Genomic DNA, 25,223 nt, shown 5'->3' on the forward strand with positions numbered 1-25,223 from the left:
AACAGGGTAATTATACCATATAGAGATAACCATATATAAATATAGGTGGGCTCAGGTGAAAGCAAGGCAACAAGGTACACGCATTATCTGTTCTGCGTGTGATGTCTGCAACTGTGCTACAGCAAAGGAAGGTGCAATGAGCTGCCAGTCCTCTGCTGTGTGTTCCTGCCAGCTCTTCCCATGCCTTTAAACTCAAGGTAGACACTTAAGGTTTTCCTAAGCATTGTAGCTGCTAATTTGAGAAAATTGTATCCTATCAGCGAAGTAAGATGAACATTTTCCCTGTGAAATGTTTGTGTAAGTAACTTAATAGAAGGATGCTGAGAGGAGGATGCGGGGGGGGTGCAGGGCTGTCATTAATAATTCTGTGAGCGGTGCAATGCCGGCAGAAGCAGGCAGCGGCGCTGCAGGCACCGGCAGCAGTTAGCTAGTTATGACTGGGTGTTTAGCTTGGAACCCCTTTCTCTTAAAGCACGTGTACAAGCGATGTAGAAAGAGGTGCAGTACCCTACCAAAATAGTTTTTCTTTGCTAAGCTAAAGAAGAATGCTGAGAACTGTCCACCTACTTAAAAATTAATATGATTTAATACATACTGGCATGTAATAAGACTCTGTTGTGAAATGTTACAATGTGCGCTTCCTAAAGTCTCTGACTTTTGTATATTTTATTGTTAGCACACTTCACACACAACTGTATTATTAGAATAATCTGTGGTTTTATCCTGTGGGTTATTATCCAGAGAGATACCTAGCACTGAGCACTCTCCCTGTTCCCTTCCCTTTCCAAAAGAAGCTCTGGTAGCCACCATTGCCACTTGTCGGTGGAGTCTGCTGTCAGAGTCAGACAAATGAGAGCTTGGAGAGGCTGCAGCGGCCACAGCCCTAGGAGGGCATGAGGAGGTAACAATATACAATTTTCATGGTTCAAGGGTAGCCTTATCCTACTGTTCTTCATTACAGTACTGCAGTGAGATCAATTTTATTAAGTTGTAAGTCTTAGGAGGCCAACACCATTAACTACATGCTGGATCAAATAATTTTTTTTGGTATTATGATTGTTTTTTCCTCTTGTTGAGGGAAGGCAAGATCTGATGCACGGGTCTCTTCAACCTGCGAGGAGCGTTACGCGGCGATTGAGCGTCGGCAGGATTGCGTGGCAGCCTGCGCTTCACTCTGCTCTGTCATGTTGTGGTCCTGTGCAATTTGATGTTGCGTGAATATACCGTGGTGTTTCATACATTATCCTTTCTGGCTCTTTGTTTTTCAGCTAGGCACCTTTTTATTTTTACCCCATGTGGTTTGACACTGTGTGAAAGACCTATGCTGCACTGCATGATAGAGCACCAAACCTGCTTGCTTTTGATGCACGTAGCAAGGATTCGATGTCTGGAACGAGCTGCCTTTGATACCTGGTTCTGGTCCTAGGGCTGGGATGCAATCTACGCTCTCTGACCTGGTTTCGCTTGGCTGGGGCAGGTTTTTGGCTGTTCTGTGTGAGTATGACTGCAGTGGTTACAGTGGCTCACGTTAGGGCCCTGGCCCTCTGAGAGGTAGCACACACATATACCTGCGTTCAAGATGCAAGTGTTTAAAAAAGATGGTTTTTGAAACGGGTTACCAGGGTTACCCAGCAAAGCCAGGACTTTTCATCCTATGGGAAGATTTCAGCTGAGGTTTGTTTGTGTTTTCATTACTGAAATATTCGTGGCTTTTTTGCTTCTTCTTTGACCACAAATGACAGAGAACTTTGGACTCTCTTGTTGTATGACAGTGCTAGAGACAACACTAAAATGTAACAAACCACGTAAGAGTAGAGACCTCTCCCACGCTGATTTGGCATTTGACACCGAGCGAAACGTTTACTAACGAACGTTTAGATTAGGCTTTTCCTTTAAGTCATTTGTTTCTTTTGTTCTCACTTCCTAATTATAGACGAAATTTCCTTTCCTTTTGTCTTGCTGGGGAGCTGAGCGGCAGCCCTGCGGCCGTGGGGCAGGAAGGCTGCACCCCTGGGCGGGGGCACCCCTGGGCGGGCGCCTCGGGGCTCCGCCGAGTCCCAGGAGGTGTGTCGGTTGCGTGCCAGCACCCGTCATTCCTCCAGCAATTAGCTTTTATTTCTTCACTTATTTTATCACTTATCCTGCATGTCTGGAAAATTTGTAGGAATTATCGTAGCCCTTTGTGAGACCTTCAATTGTTTTTTCTTTGGGCCGAGGCAGAGGAATGAAGAGATGCCTCTTTCCCCCTCTTCATTTTATCTTTTGCCTTCCAGCTCTCAGTGTGTGTGCATGTGTGTGTACATGCTTAGGCAACGATTTGCACAGCGTAACTTTGGGCACTCTAGACTGCAGCTGTAGCTCTGCGTGGCAAAGTTGCTGTGATAGGAAGTGCTGTCTAGCCCTAAGCCAGTGTATGCCTACTGTAAAGAAACAACTTTTGATGGAAGCCCCGTAACTGGAGGTATTTAAAGCCAGACATGACCCTGCACTAAATAGTATGTTCCAAAGAACAATCCTAGATTTAAAATAAATCCCAGCTTTAAAAAGTCCTCAGGCTTAAAAAAAAAAAAAAAAAAAAAGAGCCCCAGAAAATTTACTGGCACAAAGACAGAAAGACTTGATTGCCCTGTATTGTGTTGATAAGATTAAAAGTTTAAACTGTCCATATTTGATGCCACAGTTGAAAAACTAAGTTGAGAGGTTTGTTCCTTTTTTAATTTCTCTGGCCCACGTGTTGCACCGTGTTACCTGTTCCCATGTCTCTCAGTGGAAACTGTAGGTAGGCATCAGCATCACTTCCAGTGTGGCTCTGACCTTCTTATGTTTTAGTCCTGCATTGCTAACTGAAGTCCCAAAGCCGTTTGCTGCTGCTGTCGTAGCTGGGCTGGCACCGCGGTCCAGGGCTGAGGCTCTGCCGCACTCAGCTCTGAGCACAACCCCAGCCTGGCAGCGGTGCCGTAAATCCCGGCCTGACTGAAGCTAGTGGAGATTTGCTCTTGACTTCAGCGAGGCCTGAGCTGAACGTGGTACATGTAATCTGTTTTCAAATATTTGGCTTTAGGAGCGTGTTGTTCCTGTAAGAGAGCTGTTTTGAACACAGCTCAGAAGGCATTTCTACTGACTGCAACTTTCAAGCCGGACCTCTGGGGATTCACTTTTCCAGCTTTGCCAAGTTTGCCACATTCCTTGGACCACCAGGTCAGGCAGGAACACTCCCAGTTCTTCATATGTCCCCTTTGAAATAGTAACTTTCTAGAGCATAAGCTGGCTTTTACAGAAAAACCAAGAGTCATTAACAACATTAACTTTAGTGGCAATTAGAATAACATATTCTTGACAGTTGGCCAGATTGTTTAGGTCATAGGGTAAAATATTCTTCTTGTGTAAAGCCCCGCAGGCCTTCCACTGTGCTACAGCGGGGAAAAAAAAAAAGGGAAAAAAAAGAAAAACAAACCAAAAAGCCCTCCAATGCTGTTTCCTGACATTTCAGGTAGAGCAAGGTGTACTTTCAAGGCTGATCTCTCAAATTGTATCCTCTCCTACTCATGCAAGAAAATTGTTAAAGCCATCATTAGAGATGGCAGGTTCATTTAAAAATTACTAATAACATTTTTGTGAAATGCAGGGGCTTTTTTCCCCTCCTAATTAGCAATCACTTATTCTAAGACGCGGTGCCAGCAGCTCCCTTCTGCTGATGTTTGGCCCTACCCTTGTGCTGTGCACCAATGTCCCGGTGCCGGCTGGGAGCTGTGCGCCCATGGTGCGGTGCTGCCTTCACAGAGGCACTCCCTGTACAAATTCCTCACAGGTCCGTTATTTTTGGGGTTTTTTTGGCAATCTAGATAGAAACTACTTACTATTGAATTAAGTTCACTAATCTCCAAGGCCGTCTTAAAAATTACCTGTGTCAGTTAATACACAGATCTGTGCTTGATGCTACAAGGTGTAGCCGCTGATCTTTGGAGACTTCAGAAGGTGCCACTGGATCTGGCCACCAAGAAGCCCTTTTGTGGTAGTGCATGGACCTGTCCCCTCGGAGCCAGAGCCAGCTCCAAAATCACACCTGCTCCCGGTGCCAGCAGTGCCTTGGCTTCCCAAGGTGACCCAAAACCCTTCGGCAGTGTGCTTGTGCCTGCGTGCACCCGTCCTGCCCGGCTGCGCTGGGGCGGGATGCTCCTGCAGTTCTTGCCAGCAGGAAAATTGCAGGTTAAATTGGTGAACGACTACAGCAAAACTCCTCAGAAACAAATTCCTGAGGAATGCTCGCGCCTGCTGTCCTCGTCAGGGAAACTGAGCTCACCGTGGGAGCAGCTGGGCTGCTTTTGAAGCTTTTCCTTGCTGGATGGACCACCCATTCCCATCACTGCTCTGGCGCTCGCTGGCTGTTTCGCTCCCCCGGGCAAGGAGCTAGCGTCTCCCTGGGGCCGCCCGCACCCCGCACACTCTGCTGGCAGCTCGTGGTCAAAATAGTGGAGATGAAGGTCAAAAAAACCAAGAAACAGCCCAGATTTTTCTCGGCAGTGTTCGGTTTCTACAGGGCAAGCACCAAGCATGTGGCTCGGCAGAGGAATCTGAAGACCATGTTATTCAAAGGACAGTAATGCTGAGGCGTGGCAGACATGTAAAATTCCTTCAACTTGCTGAAAACAGAAAAAAAATCTCATTTTAAAGCAATGTTGCATTTGCTAAATAATTTATGCAAGATACACTGTTGTGTTATTTGACATACAACTCTGTCAAGCAACGATGCTTTTGAAAAGTTGCCTAGAGGATCAGATTTCCCATTCAACAGGGAATTAAAAAATGTTTCTGGAATTTTGCTTTGCAGTCGGGAATCTATTTTCTTATCTCACATTGTACAATTTATTTTTCCTAAAGCAGTGTGCTAAATTATTTGTTATTGTTGGACTCGGTCGAACAGCTTTATCCCTGGTGTAGTCACGAAGTGTTGGAGTAAAACCAAGGATGAATTTGTCACAGTGTACTCACCAGATCAGCTGGTCTTTAGGTTAACTGTCAAAAGACAGTATTTCTACTAAAATATTAGTGAAGGTCCCTTAAACCTCCCTGAAGTTGCCTAAAAACTTTCTTCTTCAGGTTGTGGCAAAGTCAGTTCAGAAGTGCTTCTCCAAGGTCTCCGTCAACAGGTGTCATGGAAGCAGGTGGAAGAAGTTCTTTAGGTTAGATTTATATACTTGGACTATTTTTATAGGTTTCTGTCTTATAAAACCGGAGAGTTGACATTCTGATTTATTAACTATCAAGTCTGCAGGACATACAGGCTTTAAAAAGATTGAATGAGCTAAAATGTTTGTGATTGCAGTCTGGGATGAGATGCTGTAAAAAGGTGGGCCAAGTAAATATGACAAAATGGAAGTGATAATTTGAATATGTACATTAAATTATGTGTGAAGTAAAACAAAGCTAGCATAGCTTCAAACATAACTTATTTGGTGAAGTAGGTAGTATAAAGAGAACGAGAATCATGATTTTTCACTGCAATACATTTTTGTTTAAGGAAGAGTCTATAAAGCATGAGGTTCAGCAAACAGCATTTTATTAAATAAACATAGTACAGATGATGACTTAGAAAATGGAGAGCTTAGTGAGTGATACTTTTTATAACCAAATCCTTAAATTCATTACCGCTGTGTAAGTGGCATATCTGATTTGTTAAGATGAACATTATATCTAGCCCTTAATGGAAATTTTGTAGTAGAAAGGTATGTATAATTTAACAGTAAAAGAACCTGAAATGTGCAGATCAGTTAATTGCTGAGAGGGATGCTGTGATACACCACAAGCAGGCATTGATTTTTAATATTTCCATTGCAATTCGAAGGGTACGTCATGTTATGAGTGCTCCATGGAAAACTGCAGAGCATTTTACACCAGTTGATTTATGTTATCATGTGCAGCACAGAAGATGGTATAAAATGTGCTCTGGCTGGGTGGTGGTAGCAGAGCCCTACTAACGTGTGTGTCTGAATTGCAGTGCTTGTGGTAACCAGTTCTCATCTTTTATAAATTTTGCTTTTCAGCTTTGTTTCATGTTCTCAGCATTGGTTGTCCTTAATCTTTTTGGCGCTGATCTAATTTTAGAAACAATTCATCTCTCTGTTCGCTGGTGTTTTCTTAATGGCTTAAAACCCAAACACATCCCGAACCAACAAGGTGGCATCTCCCTCCTGCCTGGCCCGAGCAGCTCCCGGGCTTTCAGGGTCAGCTGGTGCACGGTGCGGGAGGATCTCTTCTGCTGGAAGAGCCTGCGGTTCCATTTCACTTTGCCGGATGATTTCTCCAATGTTCCCATCTTACCAACAGGGTGTATTCAAGAGTGTGTGAGTGCTTGCGGAGGCAGGTGAAGTGGTGCCGGCGTGGCACCTGCGGCTGTATCACCCATGTTGGTGGGACATGCGTGCGGGAGAGGTGCAGGCATCTCTGTTTCAGCTGGTCGCCAAAGCCTGGTCAGCGTGGCCAGCGTCCCTAACGGATGCTTTCTCTGCTGAGGGGGCAACAGGGACTTAGAAGGGCTTTTTCACCTCTGCTGCCTCTCCGGAGAGCCCAAGTGAGGGCCGGCCGCAGTGCTGCATGGAGCCATTGAGCATGACTGGCTTCAGGCATGTCTGGATGACCACTGTGGCCAAGGGGGTCCTGGAGTCATGAGGACGTGGCTGCAAGCCCATCCCTCATGACGCTGAGTGCACGCTGAGGGGTCTGACTGTGGCCGGCTGCCTGTGCTACCCCACTGCCGGCTGAGAGCCAACTGTCCTGTGCGTGGAGCTGCCGCCTGGGTGCTCGGCCCCCCTGCACCGGGGTGTTTCTGGAGCTGCCAGAGAGCCCGGTCTCCTTGTACACTCTTCGCATGAAGACTTGTGGGGTTTTTGGCAAAGATGATTGTGCTAACCCACGCTCCGGTCACAGACAAAGATAAAAAATATCTGAGAGATCTGAAGGTCAGATGCAACGCTGTCAGCTTCCAGCTAGGTCAGCACAACGCAAGGCTCATCTGCCCAGCAAAGTGCCTCTCGTTAGTTCAGCGGGACCTCTCATGTCCTGGGGTAGATGTGTGCTTTGGGGGTCTTCAGCTAGATTTTTTTTTTTTCTTGTTGTTACTAATATTGGGGCTTGGAGGCGGCGGGGAGAGGAGAGCATTGAGAATTAAAATTCAGCACATGCCTTTTCTTTGTGGGCTGTAATTAATCTTGCCAATTTTTAAAGCTTTGAGAATCTGGTTAAGTGATAAAACACTAACAACTTTATATGACAGAGAGTTAGAGGCTCCCACTATACACCCACCAGAGAAGATTAGGAGAGAGTGTTTGCAGGATTCGCACTAAGCAGCAGAGAATACAGTTGAGAATTGTTGCACCGCATGATATAAAACCCACATTAATATAATGAAAGGTGTCGGGAATAATGTGAGAGCGGCTGTAATTAAATGTATCTTAATAAGTGCAACATCCTTCTTAAAGCTCTTATTTTTCAGACCTCTCAAACTTAGAGGATGTTCTTGCTGTTGGCAGGTGGCCTGGGAGGAGAACTGGAGAGCGAAGCAAAGGACAGCCGGGCCCTGGAAGAGAGGAACAGTGTGACGAGCCAGGAAGAGAGAAATGAGGAAGATGAAGACATGGAGGATGAGTCAATTTACACCTGCGATAACTGTCAGCAGGACTTCGATTCACTGGCAGACCTGACTGAACACAGGGCACACAACTGTCCTGGAGGTAATGTTAAACTAGCTTTACAGTTCTGACAGGTGGTTAGCTGGGTAATTGGACATAGCAACAGCTTGAGGCCTCAAGTGAGATTAAAGAATTAATAATGTAATTTTACAGTTAATGTAATTTTATTGTGGTGCCTTGGGTAGCCTTTGTTCACTCCTTTAATAAAATTAAAATAAAAGCAACAGCTTTCCAATTGGAATCTGTCAGTAATTACGTTAGACAAAAATGTTGTGGGTTTTTTTTAATGCTAAAAGTTTTAGGCAGGGTATTTTTCCCTCTCTCTCCAAATGTAGGAAGATTAAAAAAGTTAAATGACTCAAGTATGCAAAACTCCCAGGAAGAAAGGCCTCTGAACCCCATAAAAGAACATGACAATTTCGGAGATTAAAATTCATAGTGCGAGTTTCGTAATCCCACCCTAAAAATACACCGTTCTCCCTAGGTTATTATTGCATCGCCTTTTGAATTTTATGGAAGTGAGGACAGCATTAGCTTACACTGATCCTGATTTTGCTTTCTGTAAAGTAAGAACAAACTCAGAGCATTGGTGTCAACAATTGCAACATATCTTGCTTTTACGCGGCTGCCTTTGCATGGCCGGCGGTAGCAGCAGGTATTCTGCAGAGCACACTGAGCTGATTTACGGGGATAGTAAAAAGCTTTGCAGATTTTACCAAAGATTAAATAAAATCTTAGGAGGGGGAGCGTGGAATATGTTCATATGTATTTAAATCAGAGATTCTCATCCTTCACCTTCCTGGAATTGAATACTCTGTCGTCACTTTTACCTCCGCACTCATCTAAAATACTTTTAGGCAGTTGCTATTATGGCAGACGGATAGGTCGAGGCTGGCAGAGGGCAGAAGGGTTAGTTTCTCCTCTGGTGTAGCAGTATTCCATCCTCTTTTCCCTGAATGCATATTCCTCCCTGGCCACTTAATTTGTTTGATAATTAGTCCATGTTTTATGCTCTTCCTTTTGGGCATAAGTAAAATGATGCTCAACCAAGAAAAAATACAGGAAACAGAGTACAGCAAGGGAGGGAGGGTCAGGCGGGGCCTTCGGCTCGGTCTGAGTCCCACCCCAAGAGCATCCTCCCCTGTCTTGCTCTGGTCTGTGGGGTGAGGTCCCCCCCTCTCGTTCCTATCTGCTTGCTGGGAGGAAGGACAGAGGGACGTTGGGGCTTTTCCCCAGCCTGCAGGTGGATAGGGATTGCAGTCCTATGCCTGCCCCCAGGGCTCCTTGCTCTGTGCTCTAGTTTAAACACTATGTGGGCTGCAAACTTGAAAGTGCGTAAAATTGAAAGGCTACTTCTCGCAGGGCCATTTCTTGGCCAGCCAACAACCATGGCATTGGCCTGAGGCTTCTGCAAATGACATCCGTACTCTACTGCAGGGTAGTGAACAAGAAAATGCCATTGAATAGAAAAATCCTTGTTTTCCAAACTGGAAGGCGAGGTGCGCAGCCTGTGTGGGCATTGGTCCTTTCCAAAGGAGCAGTCGCAGGGACAAGTTGTTTCCGACGCCATCCGCATAGGGAGCAGGACAGGCGGGATCCCGGCAGGGTGGGCGGGCAGCCGTGCAGCTGTAGGGCCTGTCTCCAGTGGCTGTCCCCGGGCGGCTGCTGCTCCGTCACTGCTCTGTCTCCGAAGTTGTGCTGGTACGCATGGTGCTGGGGGTGAGCCCCACCAAAAGAAACACCCCAGGTGTCTGCTTGGTTCACTGTGCGGTCCCCCAGAAGAGCTGTAATGGCACAACTGGGGGAGTGGAGCAGGGCAGAAGGGAGCGGGCTCTGCTGGCGGGGACTCCAGAGGAGGAACGTAAGGTTATGATGTTGACCAACAGCACTACAAAAAGGAACAATTTTTTTCCTGAGGCGAGTATAAATTAAAATGTAGCAATCTGGAGATTCTATTCGTATCAATACAGTCAGTGTTTTCACACCTCAGTTTTTATTTATCCTCAATGTAGTATTCTGTTAGGGAGGCTAAGAAAAATAAATTCTATTTTTTGGGACCTATCAAAATAATTTTTTAGTATTCCCATTGCTAATTTTTGATTGCAGGTAGCATAATTTCATCTTCTTTTACTGTCTTCACATGTGCTGATGATTTACAAAGACATTTTGTCATAAAAAGGCACCATATAACCATCTGCATATACATGGAATAGGTGCTAATTATCTCCATGTGAGGATATCCTTGTTCCAGAACAAGAGTGCCTGTTTTCCATTTAGTTTAATCTAGTGTCCTGAAGTGATTTAAAGTAAATAGGAAGATTACAATCATATATTCTGGAATGAGAATGTTTCCATGAAGACAATCTGGAATATTGCTTGATATTTACATATCTTACCTTAAGGAAAAAACCCGTTCAGACCCACCAGTTTGTTTGATAGCCATAAGAATTTTTATTCAAAGCATGCAAAAGGCACATCTTTGTTAGTTCATCTGAAAAGACTCACACTGCCAGGGTAAAAATCTTAAGACTGCATTAGGAAGTGTGGTTTTTTAAAGATATTACCCCACAAAATAAGCTTTTTGACTGTGTCCTTAGTTACCATGCACTCCTTCTGCCTATAATGGCTGCCTGACGCATCTGAGGTTGTAATGCAGTGCCTGACCTCTTGGCAAGCTAGGTTTTCATGTCTTAATCTGAAGCAGGGCTTTCAGTCATGTCTACATGGCTCCAGATCAATACAGGTAATATTTGTAGTGATAATATCACCAGGCTGATAATACAACATAACTAATGACTTCCTTTGGGATACTGAAGTTGGGAAGGTATTGTAGCTCAGGAGTGTTGCAGGATTACAAGAGATCACTCCAAAGAATAGGATAAACCATCTATTTCACTGGAATCCCTTAGAAATTCATTACGGCGCGCTGAAGTTATAATACAGTTTGAACGCAGCTGCTTTGACATGTAAGGAGGTAACAAACAGCCATTTCCCCCCTTGCTTTTTCATGTATTTCAGACTTGTTTCTTTGAGGACAAAACACCGCTGAAATCTAGACATCTCTGATACCATAAGTGCGTGGCATTCCTTTTGATGTCAGTGTAGTAGAGATGTTCTCCTTCTGACAGAATTAGGTGCTTTTATACCTTTTGCTCATGACTGATGTCTGTGATTACAGGTTGTAGGTTTCCAGTGTCTACGGGGATCTGAAAAGGGTCTAAATGGGGGCAGCTTGTACTGAAAGAACATCACGTTTCCTTACTGGCTCACGTCTTCCCTTGTCTCCCAGCTTGCCCCCACAAATGAGCTCTCTTACAGCAGTCCTGGAAATAGGGCCTTAAACAACTAGCGAGCATCTTGAAAAATACTCCGAGAATAAATAAACACACCTAGTGTATATGCTGGCTGTGTTAAGCTTTTAAAATTAATTTAAAACTCACTGGTATCCCACGTCCCCATAACTAGAGAAGACTAGGTAATTGCCATCGGCATCATGTGCAGTCTTTTTTATACATTTTTTGCACACTGCTCTTACAGTGTAGCTGTTATAGCATGATGCTATCTTACAGCATTAGTGACAAGAGTGAAGAATTGCACGTGGATTTACAAATTACTGTGTCCTCCAGCCAGCACCAGAAGCTGCATACATCAAGCAACTATTCTGCGATATGTCATGGTTTGGTGGTTGATGCCGATTTGTTTGTCTGATGAACAGTGGCTAAAAAGCTACGAGATTTGCCATTTTGCTTGTGTGTTTTAATCCACCTGCGTTAGCGTGGGTTTAGCTCCAGTATTTTATTGTGTTATTTTTGCTTCCTCCACCCGTATCACCCCTTTCGTCCCATGGGTCAGAATATCTTCATGTAAACTTTTTTTTTTTCAGTTTCTCAACTGAATGTAGAGTGTTTTAAAGCAAATTAGTGCATCAATGAAGTGGACAGAAGTAGGTTACGGTGGGGTCTCTGAGCATTTCATGAGGTCCTCTTCTGTTGTTGATAACTTTACAGGTTGTCTGTTTCAAACAGCAGCAGAGCTATATATGGATATTGCCAGCTTGGAAGCGGCTGATTTTTCTAAACTACTGTACGGTAGGAACTAGTTTATAATTAAAGTCTTGCAGTTGCTCCTTTTAAATGCCCTGTAACTTGTACACTAGGCTTACTTTTGAAATGAGGTATTATAACTGTTTCATGCTAGTGTATAATTTTGCATTTTCTTGTATTTCACCTGCTACGAGAATTATAATTGCCATGCAACTGTATATGCGGGATGCTTATCCAGAAAAACATACATGGCAGCTTGTCAACAAGTGACGTCTCATGAATGTTTTTGTCAGGTGGCACTTTGTACTTCCCACTGACAAAAAGAGACTTCTTACGTGTATTTCCAAAATTAGCCCTCCCCAAAATTGTAATCTTTTGTTGCAACTGATTGGCAAGTCAGAGATTTTCTGTCTTTTTGCTGCTGCTGTTGTTGCTTCTTTAAATTAATGAATTACTGATCATCCTCCACAAAAGAAACTGAAATACAGTTGTGAAAAAGCAGTGTGGAAACTTAATTATACACCTAGTTTATACAGCTGTGGCTCTAATGACCTACTGGCCCTAATTACTGTGTTGTGGCTCAGTCTGAGTGCTCTTGTCCTTGCCAGAATTCTGCTCCTTTCTCTTAACCTGACTAGTGTTTCAAGCTAAAAAAAATAACAAGTTTCCTTTTTTTGTTCTTTTCTACATTGTCGTGCTGAAATGCAGTTTTCCTTCTTTCCAGAGGTCGTAGCAGTGTTTTAAAATTGGCACTAGAAAAGCTCAGTAATATCACAAACTGTAAAAACATGGATTTTCCCTGGAGTCCTCAGTTCTTGCTGTCTAGATCTGAAAATGGGCACCGGGGCAGTGTTTTTATTGTCAATCACTTGGAGGGCTCCGAGCGCAGGCTCCCGTCCTTAGTTCGTCCCAGGCGTCCCCCCTCCAGGTGCAGGGGCAGCAGGGCTCCCGAGGGCTCGGGCCGCCGCCTTGGCTGCGGTGCCCAGGCGCTTCGCAAGTCTCTCTGTAGTCAGTATTTGTGCCCGTTGGTGCTGAGAGCTCCAAAACCCCAGATTATTGCAGGGGTACGCTTGGCTGGATGGACGCTTGCTGTCACGCGGGTGATGTTTGAGTTTACCTGGAGGTACCCACCCAGCCTGTGAGGAGGCTCCTTCCAGGACTTCTGCCTACACATACCAGAAAATTAGTGTGCTGATAAGGTGCTGGGCTGCCTGGCTTTCTATGCAGGTGCTCAGTGAAATATGTATTTATCATGTAGAACATAAAGCATATTCCCGTATCTGAATTTGGATCTGAAGTCAAACAGAAGCACAGTTGCAAAGTTAATGACAAGGCATATGGTAACCTTTGCCGATACGGTGGTTTCGCAGCACATCCTGTGCAATGTGTTTCCTGAGCTGCCGCTTGCCACGGGCCAGCAAGAGCTCCGGTGCTGCCCGGCGCGCCGGCCGGTAGCACTGGCTCTGCACCCACGCGGAGTGTTTGGCATGAGTCGGGGCTGCCTGCAAAGGTGCTTTTAGTGTAGCATTTAATGTATTGCATATGTTTGTGAAAGTTCTGCAAAGTGTTATGCTCCCTAATAACAGCGTTGCTTATCCGACAGATCGGAGGGTCGTCCGGCAGGCAAAGGTAGGTGAGACCCCTGGGCTGCTCTGCTCCGGCTGGGGCACGTGGCCCCGTGCTCAGCCCTTTGGCACGGGGGGAGGCGTTAGCAGGGGCTGAGCTCCAGCAATTGTTTCTCTGGCTGTCTCTTGGATTCTGCAGGCGTGCTGGTGCCTGTAAGGGTTTGCAGGGGGGACAGGACATGTGAATTTAAAACAATGCTTGCTTGCCATAAACACCCAGCTCAGGATTTGCTTTGTGGCCTCACGGAGGGTCTCCCGCAGCGGGGGCACGGCGGTGAGCCCACGGCAGATCCCCAGCCGCGCGGGAGCCGGCGCGAGGAGCCGGGCAGTGTGCTCGCCGATAAGAGCGTGCCAGCGCGCCAGGCGCCGCCCCCTGCAAATCGCCACTGCCACCTTTGTGCCGGGTCCCTCCGGGGACGGTGGCAAGGGAGGCAGCACCAGGCACTGCGCGTGCAGATAGGAGCGCTGCCAGCACGGCTGTGGGCGGTTTGGTTGTGTATAACCAAAAACCCTGGTAGGAGGGGAGGCAATGAGCTATCCCTACCCCTTCCTCAGCCTCCAAGTAGCCAGCAGTCATTGCGGACGGCCCGGCTATGCATTCTGAGGCTGCACAAATATTTCTTAGCAATGATGATGTCTTTCCTCGAGCAGCATATGTTTTTCACACAGGAAGAACGTTTTCCCTGTCATTTTTAAACATATGGCCCAGTGAGGAGCTTGTATCGGCAAGGGACTGCTTCATTCTTGCTACTTTAATTGAGTTCTTTTATCTAGTTCAAAACGTAGCCTGCAAAGTAAGCACAGGTATACATGAAAATGGATAGAAGAGAAAGTGGGTGCATGTTTTAAATGAGGCCTCTTAAGGAAAGCACGTGTCCTTTTGAAGTCTTGAACAGTTTGGCACTTGGCTGTCTGAAAAGCCACTCTCGCCTCCTGATATGTTGCTGTATCAGAAATGGGGAGATGAACAAAGACCAAAGCACCCCAAATGCTGCGAAGCAAGAGCTAGCTGCCAGGTGCCGGCCGTGAGCGTTCCCGCACCTGCATTTGGGAAGCAGAGTCTGTCTGGCTCCCCCCTGCACCACCTCTGGGGTGCTGGGGGTGCTGAGCTCCACCTCCCCTTCTCTCCCACTTTGGACTTCTGTTTGCAAAGGGTAGTCCATCGCCATGTTACGGTAGAGAGTATTGTGCGGGTCTGTGTAAGGCAGGTTTGTTTCTCGGCGTTACAGAAATCTAAGTAAATAATAAACGTTTTTTGAAAAAGAGGAGGGAGGGGTTGCGTTGGAAAGGCTCCTTCCAGGGCTGGAACCTGCCGAGTGCTGCAAGGGCAGCCGTGCCCGCAGGAAGGAGGATCACTGCTGCCCTAAGCAGGTCCCAGCATTCAGGGGGTTGTAGACAAAACCCAATATGTGAAACAATTCAGAAATGCAGTGAGGATAGCCTGGAGACTACAACAGATGCGTGCTTGTTATAAAGTGGCCTTTAATAATGCCCTAGAGAGCTCGGTGGAGGATGTGCTGGGGTCGTCCTGTCTCAGACGGACAAGAGCATAGATTGTTTGTGGCTAGGGCGCTGCTGAAGTGCGCGCATTGCCTTCCTGTGGGTTGTTGAGGGACAAAACCGTGTTGGCCATATCAACAGCCTTGGCAGATTCAGAGCCGTCAAGATCTTCAGACTGCAGATGTGAGCAGTGAACGAGAGGTGCATTGAAAGTCTGCTCTTTTTCCCGATTTCTTCCCCTATGCCTTAGCAGACCATTGGGTAAGTAGTCTTCATATAATGATGGTTGTACTGAGCCAGCCTGATGGTCCCATAGCGCCGTTTCCCCAGAATATTCTCCTAGCTGTTAGCAAACTTATCTGGGAACTTCTTAGTGCTTTTTATTTAAATTCCTCAGATAGTCGTCTTCCATAAATTTCCATTTTGAAGTTTCTTGTTGACACAAGGTATGCATTTAGCATTTCCGTGGTGGGGACGCAGAGTTCAATTACACATTGGGGAAAAGTATCCCCTTTTGTTCACTTCAGCTTTGTCAGCTGCTTTCATTTGATACCCTCCGGTTCTTCTGGTGGAGGAGACAGTGAGCGATTGCCCCTTTTCCACCTTCTCCAACCACTCATGCCTGAGTAGACTTCTTTTGCTGCCTCCTCCGCTGTCTCCAAATCCATATTTGCAATACTTTTATTGATACCTCCTGTACCTTGACCCAGAGTAAGAGACTGAGGCATATGGTAAAGCATGGCTGATAGGAAGCGAGTGGGTAAGGTATCTCATTGATCACTAATGCTAGAGATGTGGTCATATTTGCGTGTCTGTCCTGGTTCCCGAGCAGGAGGCGAGGGATAGTACTTGTCCTGGTGTGAAGACCTGGCAGACAGAAAGATGGTGTCTGGCCATGTAGGGGAAAAACAATTAAGACTTCAATGTTTATTAAGAAAAAAGCAACCAGCAGTGCATTTCAAGCACTGATCACACAACATAATTTTGCTGTTGGAAGTAGTGGGATTAAAAAAGTCTTTCTAATGTTGATTTCTTTGAATTTGTAGACTATAAATGTTTTTTTTTTAAAAAATCAATTAAAAATAAAGGAAGTGTGTGTACAAACATTGTCAAGAATTTCTATCTTTCTTTTTTTTTTAAAACGAGCAGTAGAAAAAATCCCCACAGAAGTTCTGTAGTGCATATTTGAATGCTTTTGTTGTAGCCTCATTAAACTTGGCTTGTCTGCAGATACAGCTGGCATGTTATTAACTGTGCTCCAGGCTTGGGGAAGCCAGAAAGCAGCCTCCACCCCCTGGTGCCGGCTGGCTTTACGGAAACGTGCCAGCATGGGTTGGTCCTCTTCAGCTGGCTGGCTTTGGGAGCGCTCGCTGGAGCATCTCCGCATGGCCTCTGGGTCCGGGAGCCCAGGGCTCAGCCTGCCTCAAGTGCCAACTCGAGGGAGGGCTGCTCGGTGTCCTCCGTGCCGGCCGGCAGCCCGCACCCATGCAGCACAGCAGCCCCTTCTGAGCAGGATGGATCTACCAAGGTATGTGGCCTCCCGTGGACAACCTCAACCGCGTGCCTGCGTTCTCCGTAGGGGTCTCACGCCCTTCTTTACTGTGGGCTGGCAAGAAGCAAATTAGCGATCGTCTGCCAAATAGTTTCTCTGTTCTGGACAAACTCGTTATTGGACTGAACCAATCAAATAAATTGAATAAGGGAAATATTTTCCCTGCACCTGCTGGAGAGGCTGTTGCTCTCCAAGCTGGGTTTGCACATCAGAAGACCTCCACCAGAGGTCTAAGCAGCTTCTGACTTTCTTCAAAACTTTGGCAACAAGTATGTATCTTTTGAATGCTGTTTCATTTAAGTAATTTTAGTAGGTGTTTTTAATAGTAAGATGAATTTTAAAAACAGGTTTCATAATTTCATATTCAATTCAAAATTGTTGAAAATATATTCAGTAGAAATTTAAGTTAAGTAATGTGTATTAAATATAGGTAATTTATTCAAACTTCTTGTGTGTTACAACCAGCTTTCATTGTCTTATCTAACAAAAAAATTGATTTGGGGTTTTCAAGGCACTTGGTGTGTTCATGTTAAATACTTCCTAGAGCATTTGAGCACTTTGTAATCTTTAAACATTTATACTAGCAACTCCTTTCTGACACAAGGAAGTACTATTCTTATTTTTATCATCGTGGAATTAAGAAGAAGTCACTCTAATTTGGCTTAAGTTTTGACTGTTACTGGAAGGGGTATTTCTTTCTTCCATCTCCTACCTTACGCTGGTACAAGATTTGTGTTGTCTTTGGGAGCTGACATTGCTGACAATTAAAAGGACTAATTTTCAGTCTGCGCAGCTCCTGGATCTGGTGCCCTATGGAGCTGCACAAGCCTTATGTCAACATAAGGGGGATGAGAGGTCAGGGTTTGGGGGAGAATTCAAGACCTTCCTCCTTAACAGCCTGAGTTATTTTGGATGAAAATGACTGTAACTGTGGCTTCACCAATTTGCCTAATGACATGCATGAAATTGGTGGAAGAGCCAAGGTCTTTAATCCAGGTGGGTTTTATTGCTGGTGACACCTGTAACCGTGGGGATGAGCTTCCTCTTGAAGGCACCATTTTTTTGGCATGTGGGTCCATCTCTTCTTTAGGCTTCCTTGAAAATCTTTCTCAGTGTAATGGTGAAAGACTTTTTGGCTCCTCCTTATGTTGCTACTCAATTACTCTTAGCCTTGCTGAGGAGGACATAAGGAAAGGCTGAAGAAGCCCATTGCTTTTCTCTTCTCCAGGGAATCTGTTACATTAAACATTTGAATAGATTTTTGAACGTAATTCCCAGTCATTTCCTCTACAGTGAACTCGGTTCACTCGTGCAGACTTTGTACTTAATGATATCTCTTAAAATAAATGAGATTTGATATAATTTATATTAAATGGTCATTTTAGAAATCTACATCTACTAATTATTCATTAGAAAGTTTGGAAAGACAGAAGTAGAATAAATTCCCTTTATGACCTCACAGTCTACAGAAATATAAATATATACACCTGTGTTCATTTTCTCTGAGCAAAACTGAATGCAGGTGATTTACTCCAAGAGTAGTCTAAGCAATCTGCATCAATGACAATGACTGCATCACTAAACCATAGCAACCAACCAAGCCAAAACCAGCCAAAAATTCAACATGCCTCTAGGCCAGTTTTTTTAACATTTACGATGATACTCACCTTGTGGTCTGTCTCTGCATCGTATGGGATTTTGCTTTTGTGAGTTCTTCCGGTTGTCTCCTCGGGGTGACGGCTCTCTTCCCTTCCCTCTCCCCGTTAGCTCTGCTGGTGTCCCTGTGGGCTCCCTCCTCGAAGGCTGTTTCCTTGCTTGCTCCTTTCTGGACTGCCACCATTTCACATCTTGCTCACGGCAGTCTGCTCCCTGACGCGGTGCTGGCATTTGCCCTTTCCTGGCCCCGCATGTAACTGAGTCACTTCACAGTTTATACATTTAAGTTACACCTTACTGTGTTACTGTTTTCTCCTTTACTCTCAGCTGCAGTTGCTCTTTTGTCCGTTGTCCCAGAGCCGGCTCTTCCTTGGGGCTCTGTACACGTGCAGAGCCTTCCTTGAACCATCCCCTGGGGCCCAGCATCTGCAGATCTCCTTGAGGTGCTGTGAGAAATGAGACTCTTCCATGTGCTGTTTCGGAGGCAGTCTCAGCTAGGTTCAGCGAGTTAAAGACGTGTGTTAGTCAAATCTTTGTTCACAAAACCTAGCAAATTATTTAATTTGCATTCAGACCTCATCCAGATCCAACCTGGATAGCCGCTTGATCTCGCCTTGCAGCCCTTCTCTACTCTTTCCTCTCTTACAGACACTTACCGTGGTTTGTTTTACAAGAGGTGTTTCATGTAGCAATTGTTTTCCATTAGGTGTTTTAATGGTATCCAGTGCAACTGGGTTTGATTTTGACCAGAGCCAAAATAAATAAAGCAGATGATAGTATTCTTTGCTTTTTATGGAGGATAAACTCTCATCTTTAGGAGGCAGTCACAACGCTGTTGCATTCCTCACACAAATAAGACAAATTTAACCCAAAATTTAAAACAAAAGAAAACGAAAGTGAGTAGTATTTTCTTGTCTCATAGCTTAAACGAGAGAATACTGAGTTTTCTGGCTGCCAGTTTAAACTCTGGAATTGCAAACATCAGGAGGGAATATGCTCTTTCTCTCGATAACTAGATATACACATACATATCTATGATGTACGAAATGGTTCGTTTTATGTTAATCTGTTTTGAAGACCTGACTAGCTAAAATTGGCACTATTGAAAATAACATTGTTACTTTGGGGGAGCATCAGTCTTAATTAAAAGAAAAACGAGGAGAGCTGGTCCTTACAGCAAGTCGGGGGGAGTGATTTTGCAAGTGGTACTGGTGTTGGGAAAAGTGCAGTCTGAGTTAGCAAAACTGTCTGCTTTTCCAGTGGCTGCCACAGTAATTGGCCGTGCGTGTCCGGGTCGCCGAGCGACACGTGGGAGGCTCAGCTCTCGAGAGCTTGGCCACTCCAAGCAGGGGGGAGAGAGGGAGGGAGGGAAGGAGGATGGGGAGAAAAAACAATTTGTGAACCTGCCCCTTTTGAGATAGCACATGCTCCTTTCGCCGTGCTCAGGATCATTGCTGAACAGCCGGCAGCTGCATCCCACTCTTCTTTTGCTGTCAGAGAATGTCACTGCAGAAACCTCGGTAGTTTCAAGGAGCCACTATTTGTACATAGGGAATAGAGGAAACTCATGGATAGAAACGTTGTGGTGTGTGGGCTGCTCTGGAGTTTACTCTGAGGAAGATCTCCACAAATGTTTTAAATTAGGCTATCCTTGATAATTCTGGTGGTATGGAGCCCAACCAAAATTGCAGGAAAAAACAAGTTGCTCTGTTAAAGCAGACATAAAAAAAATGAAGGGCTTAACTTTTGTCCTGAGGGTGATAAAACAGCACCACACAGCTGAAAATCAATCTGACCTTCACCCACGTGATGCTGTTGTCTCAGTCTGTCTTTCATTTCCTTTGGTTGAGTGAAGGCCATGGCATTCAGTAGGGAGAAAAGCCAGAGGGAGGTGGGGAGAATCCTGTTTTCTCTGGAAAGGCTTTGGTGCTTGCATAAGTTGACTCCATAAAGAGAGTTGCTGTAAAACTTTGAACTATTTCATTTAAAAAAAAAAAATAAAAATCCTTCTTCTCATAATAACCAGCAATCACATTAAGGTAAAGAAGATATATGCTGTAAAAAAAAAAAAAAAAAAAAAAAAAAAAAGTGTTTGTGATATAAGACATTCTGTTTTAATTAAACCTAGAATTAGCCAGTCACGGTATTTTGAAATGAAGGCTTCATGCAGCAACAGGAAACCTGCACATTCATTTAAAAACAGAAATTTGTACCCAAAGGGGAGAAAAAAGGCCAATTATTTTTTCCACAGATATTTTAACATTCTATGTTGCAGGCTTTGCACAAATAAAGAGAAGGTACCCAGATACACGTATATTTACATATACATCAATAAACCAACAGTTAGGGCTTGTGTATAAGCAATAGTATTGATTTTCAAAATAGAGATACAGTTTCAATTGGTGAACTACTCTTTTTGCACAACAACCTGCAGCAAGTGGTTCCTACCTCATTTTCTCAAAGACAGAGAATGAACTAAACGAATGGGTAAAATTCTGTGCAGAATCTAATTCTATTAAACAACAGCACCAACAAAGGGGAAAACAACATCTTGATACTCTTTTTTACATCTTGAAAGCAATTAAAAGTGCAATTCAAAGCTGGTCATCCAATCCCCTGCTTCTTCCATCCTCGTTGAATTTAAATGTGACCCAGAGCCAAAAAGTTGCCAGATACTTCTTTTGGAAAACAGTAAGTTTTCCACACAGGCTTTACAAAACTAAGATTGCTGTAAGTTCTGCCTACCCTAAACTGCGGTTTTCCTGATTCATCTCATCGCACGCAGATAATGTCCTTTCATGTCATAGTCATAAACTACTCTGTTGCTTTATATTTTTGTGCTATAGATACCCCAGCTACTGTAGCATGGAGAGAGTTAGGGATATCTGCTATTTTCTTTGTTCAGTAAATGTTGCCTGTTTTAGGAAGGTCTATAAGAAATGTCAACTTCTTGTTAAAAAGATAAAGACAGAGATTGGATTTAACTGTAGAGATTCATCCCTGCTTTGTAAAGGTTAAGAGTTAAACAATTTGTTCATTAATCTATTTGGGATGATGGAGATTAATTTGTGACTACAGCTTTTTATTTAAGCATGGTTTGTCTGATGTGCCAACCATCGTGGACACTATTTTACATGGTTTTAAAAAAAAAAAACCCAAAACCAGCAATTGTAAAAGATGTTGGGACCTTTTCCTGGCGAGCTCTGCTACTCAGGTCTCTATGTGATATGCCAAAATGCTATTTGCATAAATGTAGAATTTAATAAGTTATCATTCTGATTAACGCCATTAACTGCTTAACTACTGTAGAAATTGGCTTCCAAAGTTGCTTGATGGTAGCTGTTGCTCTCCACGTCATTCCATTTGCTGTCTCGCTGGGGATAATGGTATGCAAGGGAAAGCAAGAAGGTCAAGGATCTTTTTGTTTAGTCTCTTTGCACATTAAAAGTTCTATTATGTGTTTGTATTGCATGTGGTTTCCAGTCTGTTGGCTACAATGCTTTCAAAATCCATTGATGATGAGTTTGTGAAGCTAAATATATCTTGTGGGTTATGACTACCAAGCTATCACTTTGTGTAGCAGTCAGGGCCAATATTTAACAAGTGTTTTTCAGAATGAGGAGTTTTGAAACCGAGTCAAATGATCTTACAAAAGGGTTAACAGAAATGCTAATACAGAAGATGACAGCAAATGCTTGGTCTGTGCTGACGGTGGGGGTGTTCGGAGCTGTGCTATGCTGTTTGTGGGGAAGTGGTTCTCAGGTTGAGGTTTTTTTATGGGTTTTTCTGGGGGTGGGGGAGGGCTGTGGTATTGTTGTGAATGACAGAGCCGCCACAAAGCTGAATGGGGTTGAAAAAAAAGCAGTGTCCTCTACAGCCATCCCTTTCTCTGCCCGGGCGAGAAGTAGGTGCAGCGTGCTGTGGTGGGGGCATGCGTGGGGGCCCCGTGGGGGCTCGCCCCACGGCTTCCCGCTGCCCCGTTGTCTGCCCCCTCGCAGGAGGCGAGCTGCCCGTCCGTCCCCCCTGCGGCTGGCAGGGCAGTCGGGCTCCGCCGAGACCTCGCTGCTGCTTCTTGCCCGACATTTAAGGGAATGCAAAACCAGACTGCAGGATGCAGCCACATCCTAAGGGCTGGCACGGCCGCCTTGCTTGTTTTCACTCTCCAGCTAGTAGACTGACCTTTTAAAAAAACAGTTTCAGCTGCTGTGAAACCCTGACAATAGCTTTAATAGATTTCATTTTGGTACGAAATAGTTATGGTTACGTTTTGATAATGTAGACTAGCAGCCGTAAGTGTGGCAACAACAGTTCATGTTTTAGCTGATCGTTTCAGGCCGTGTACAAACTCAGGCAGATGTCAGTGCCTCCCTGCCAGGCGTTAGCACAAGGTACTCATTTTCTTTTAAAATGGAAGCAGAGATTTTGTTTTTTTAAAGCACTTTGTGTTCTGACTGCATGAGTACCTTCACACCTGTCAGTTGAATCCAGTGTGTTTGTTCCCAAGGGTAACCTGACATCTGGGAAATTCTGCCTCAGCCCAGACTGATCCCCTTTGCAGCGTCTTTGGTGTTTTGAATTGAAATGGAGTTACACCATCACACATCATCCTTTGCATTATTCTGTTCTGCTCCAGAATATTCCTGCTTTTATAACTTTTGGGTTAAGTCCCGCTCTTGGGCTATTTCAGGAGTGTTGCAGTTATCTGTAAGCTGTCTCGCTTTTCACTCTGGGGCTGGTAAGCTCAAAAACATCTGCAGGCAGGGTCAGTCCAGCTTGCTAGTCTTTAGAGGATATTTACAAAGTTTCATAAGGCTTGGACCCATACCCACACCCATCCTAGATGCAGTGTCTACAGATTTATCCCTGAGAGCCTCTTACAAGCTTTGTTTGTATTGCTATCTAGAGCTATCCCACTGCAGAAATCCTCAGGAGAGAGAAGTGGTCAAGAGTACTTAGAAACATCTGTTAAAAATTCAGACAAACACTGCACTGTCACTAGAAGCAGTTAGGATGGGGTGCTACAGGAAAAAGGGACTTTTTTTTGTTGCTTTACTTTTCCTTAAAAATCGATAGTTTGGTCAATAGATACAGGAAAACGCCCCTGCAGAACACACTTGGGGCGCAGAGCGGCTTTTTACCAATGTCACAAACTCACTGGAGAGCCAAGCCTTGCAGTCTTACGGGAGCACTGTTTCCAGAGTACTCACGTTTGATTCATCACGCGCTTTCTACTTGTTTCAAGAAACCCTGCGTTAATTGTGCAGACCTAGAAAGTGACAACGTTAGGAGATAAAGTGACTTCACTGTGACTTTTCTATTGCTTGCCATACTTAGGCAAAAGGGAAGACGAAGCTGTAGCAACAAATCTAATGGATGAAGTCTCTGACTAATTGCTGTTTTGTGTGTGGCTACATACGGGATTCAGTGAGTACTTGAGAAATACTGGCATTTGTCCCTGATGATGTATCATGAAGTTACAAGCAATTTGGCAGAAAAAAAAAGTTTTCTTATGTATGAGGCTGGACTTGCTATGATGTTGCGTTTCTCCATCGCTGTAGTCCAGCTCAGCCCCCCACCCGACTCCATTCCCCACAGAGTACTCCCACCTCCCTTTCCCATCCTCTGCCGACAAGCAGGACAAGAAGCAGCACGAGCTGTGCTGGTCGGCCGGGTGGCACACGCGTGCTGATTGCCTAGGACAGGCCCAAGAGCGGGGATAAGTGCTGACTCTGTTCTTAGCCTTTCTCTCAGCAGAGACGTGAACTGGGGTCTCTGTCCTACCCAATCAAAGGTAGGTTTGCCAATCTTATAGAAACTCAATTTCTATAAGAGAAACTCAATTTCTCTCTGAGCCCTCTATCCCCAGTCCAGCGTGATTCAAAAGTTAATAGGAAAGGACAAACAGTTAAGACATATGACAGGCAATATGATCACATAAACCTTGTTTTCTTAGGATGCCAGGCTGAAAAAAATGAACACAAAGCTCCTGAGAATAAATGAGTCACTTCAGATTGAGACTTGACGGACAATGTTGGTTTTGTTATCGCTCTGCAGGTAGCGAGGGGATAGGGTTAGGGAGAATTTCCAGAAATGTAGGAGAGTCGTTACTAGAAGGGTAAAGGTTCCTCTGCCACACGTCCCCTGTAGTGGACCCCGCATTACCCTGGTCCCTCCTCCTTTTAGGAGCCTGTTGAGGAAAAGTCTCCTGTGACAGGGACATCTCTCAGGTCTTTTCATCTGTGAGCTGCCAGGTGAAAGAATGGGGCTAGAGAACAAAAGATGTTCAGATACTGCAGACAAGCTTTTGTAGGATCTGCCACGTCAGCTGTCTCTTATAAGGTCTGCTGTATTTTCTGTTGATGGTGCTCTTCCCCCGAGGATTTCCCCACGCCTGGGAACGCCTGCCATAACCCGCACTGATATTTTCCTCAATGCCTTTCATTTCTGCATACAGATGGAGCTGGGATATCACACACTGTCCTTGCCCTTATTCTGTTCCGCTCCTTGGCAGTCCCAGCTTTCCTGGCTGGGAGCTTTCATCCCACCTCCCTCTCAACCTTTTTCAGGAGGGGCTTTGCAATTATTTATAAGCTAGCTTGTCCTGTTTTCTGACATTTTCAGCGTAGTCTGTGGAAGAGGAAAGCTAAGTATATGTTCTCTGGTTTTACAGGGAACAGAAAACTTGAAGTAAATGTTGCTGGTCTGTGTTAGCAAGATATTTTGGGTTTTTAGGAGGCAGGGAACCCTCCCTTTAACATCAGTGGTCTTCTGAGTGGAAAAATTCTTAGTGGCCTGTAACCACCTCTTGCCTTTGATGTGTCTGGAAGGGCAGGCAGCCAACTCGCTTGCATGCTTGTCAAGGGGGGGCTGGCTGTCCTGCTTATCCTGTATTCCCCCTCACCATCCTCAAGTGGATTTTCTCTCTCCCTCCTCCTACCACGTGTCAGAATAAGAAGCACCCTGTGATTTACCTCCTTCTCCTTCCACTTGTCGTGTTCTGGGGCTTGAGATTTTCCAAAATACATCTTGGTAAGAGGCAAAGCTAAAATGATTTGGGCATCGTAGCCCTTCTAGAGGCATCCTTAGATTCTCTGAATGAAATAAACGACGGTTCAAGCTGACAAGCAGCATTTTCTCATTTTGCTGCTGCAAATAGGTGGGA

At 44.8% G+C, this 25,223-nt stretch overlaps 1 protein-coding gene across 3 annotated transcripts in view; it reads left to right on the top strand.

Moving 5' to 3' along the window:
• The window catches only part of ZNF423 (zinc finger protein 423), a 234,904-nt gene that overhangs the window by 61,223 nt on the left and 148,458 nt on the right, over positions 1-25,223 (top strand). The window contains exons 3-4 of one of the 3 annotated variants that reach the window (XM_075161204.1): positions 7,527-7,727; positions 11,693-11,773. In XM_075161204.1, coding sequence (XP_075017305.1) covers positions 7,527-7,727; positions 11,693-11,773 — 282 coding nt within the window. Of the gene's footprint in view, positions 1-7,526; positions 7,728-11,692; positions 11,774-13,182; positions 13,358-25,223 lie in introns of those variants that run through there. The other 2 variants (XM_075161205.1, XM_075161211.1) reach the window with 2 other exon arrangements.

The sequence above is a fragment of the Calonectris borealis genome, chromosome 12, assembly GCF_964195595.1.
Source record: "Calonectris borealis chromosome 12, bCalBor7.hap1.2, whole genome shotgun sequence".
NCBI lineage: Eukaryota > Metazoa > Chordata > Aves > Procellariiformes > Procellariidae > Calonectris > Calonectris borealis.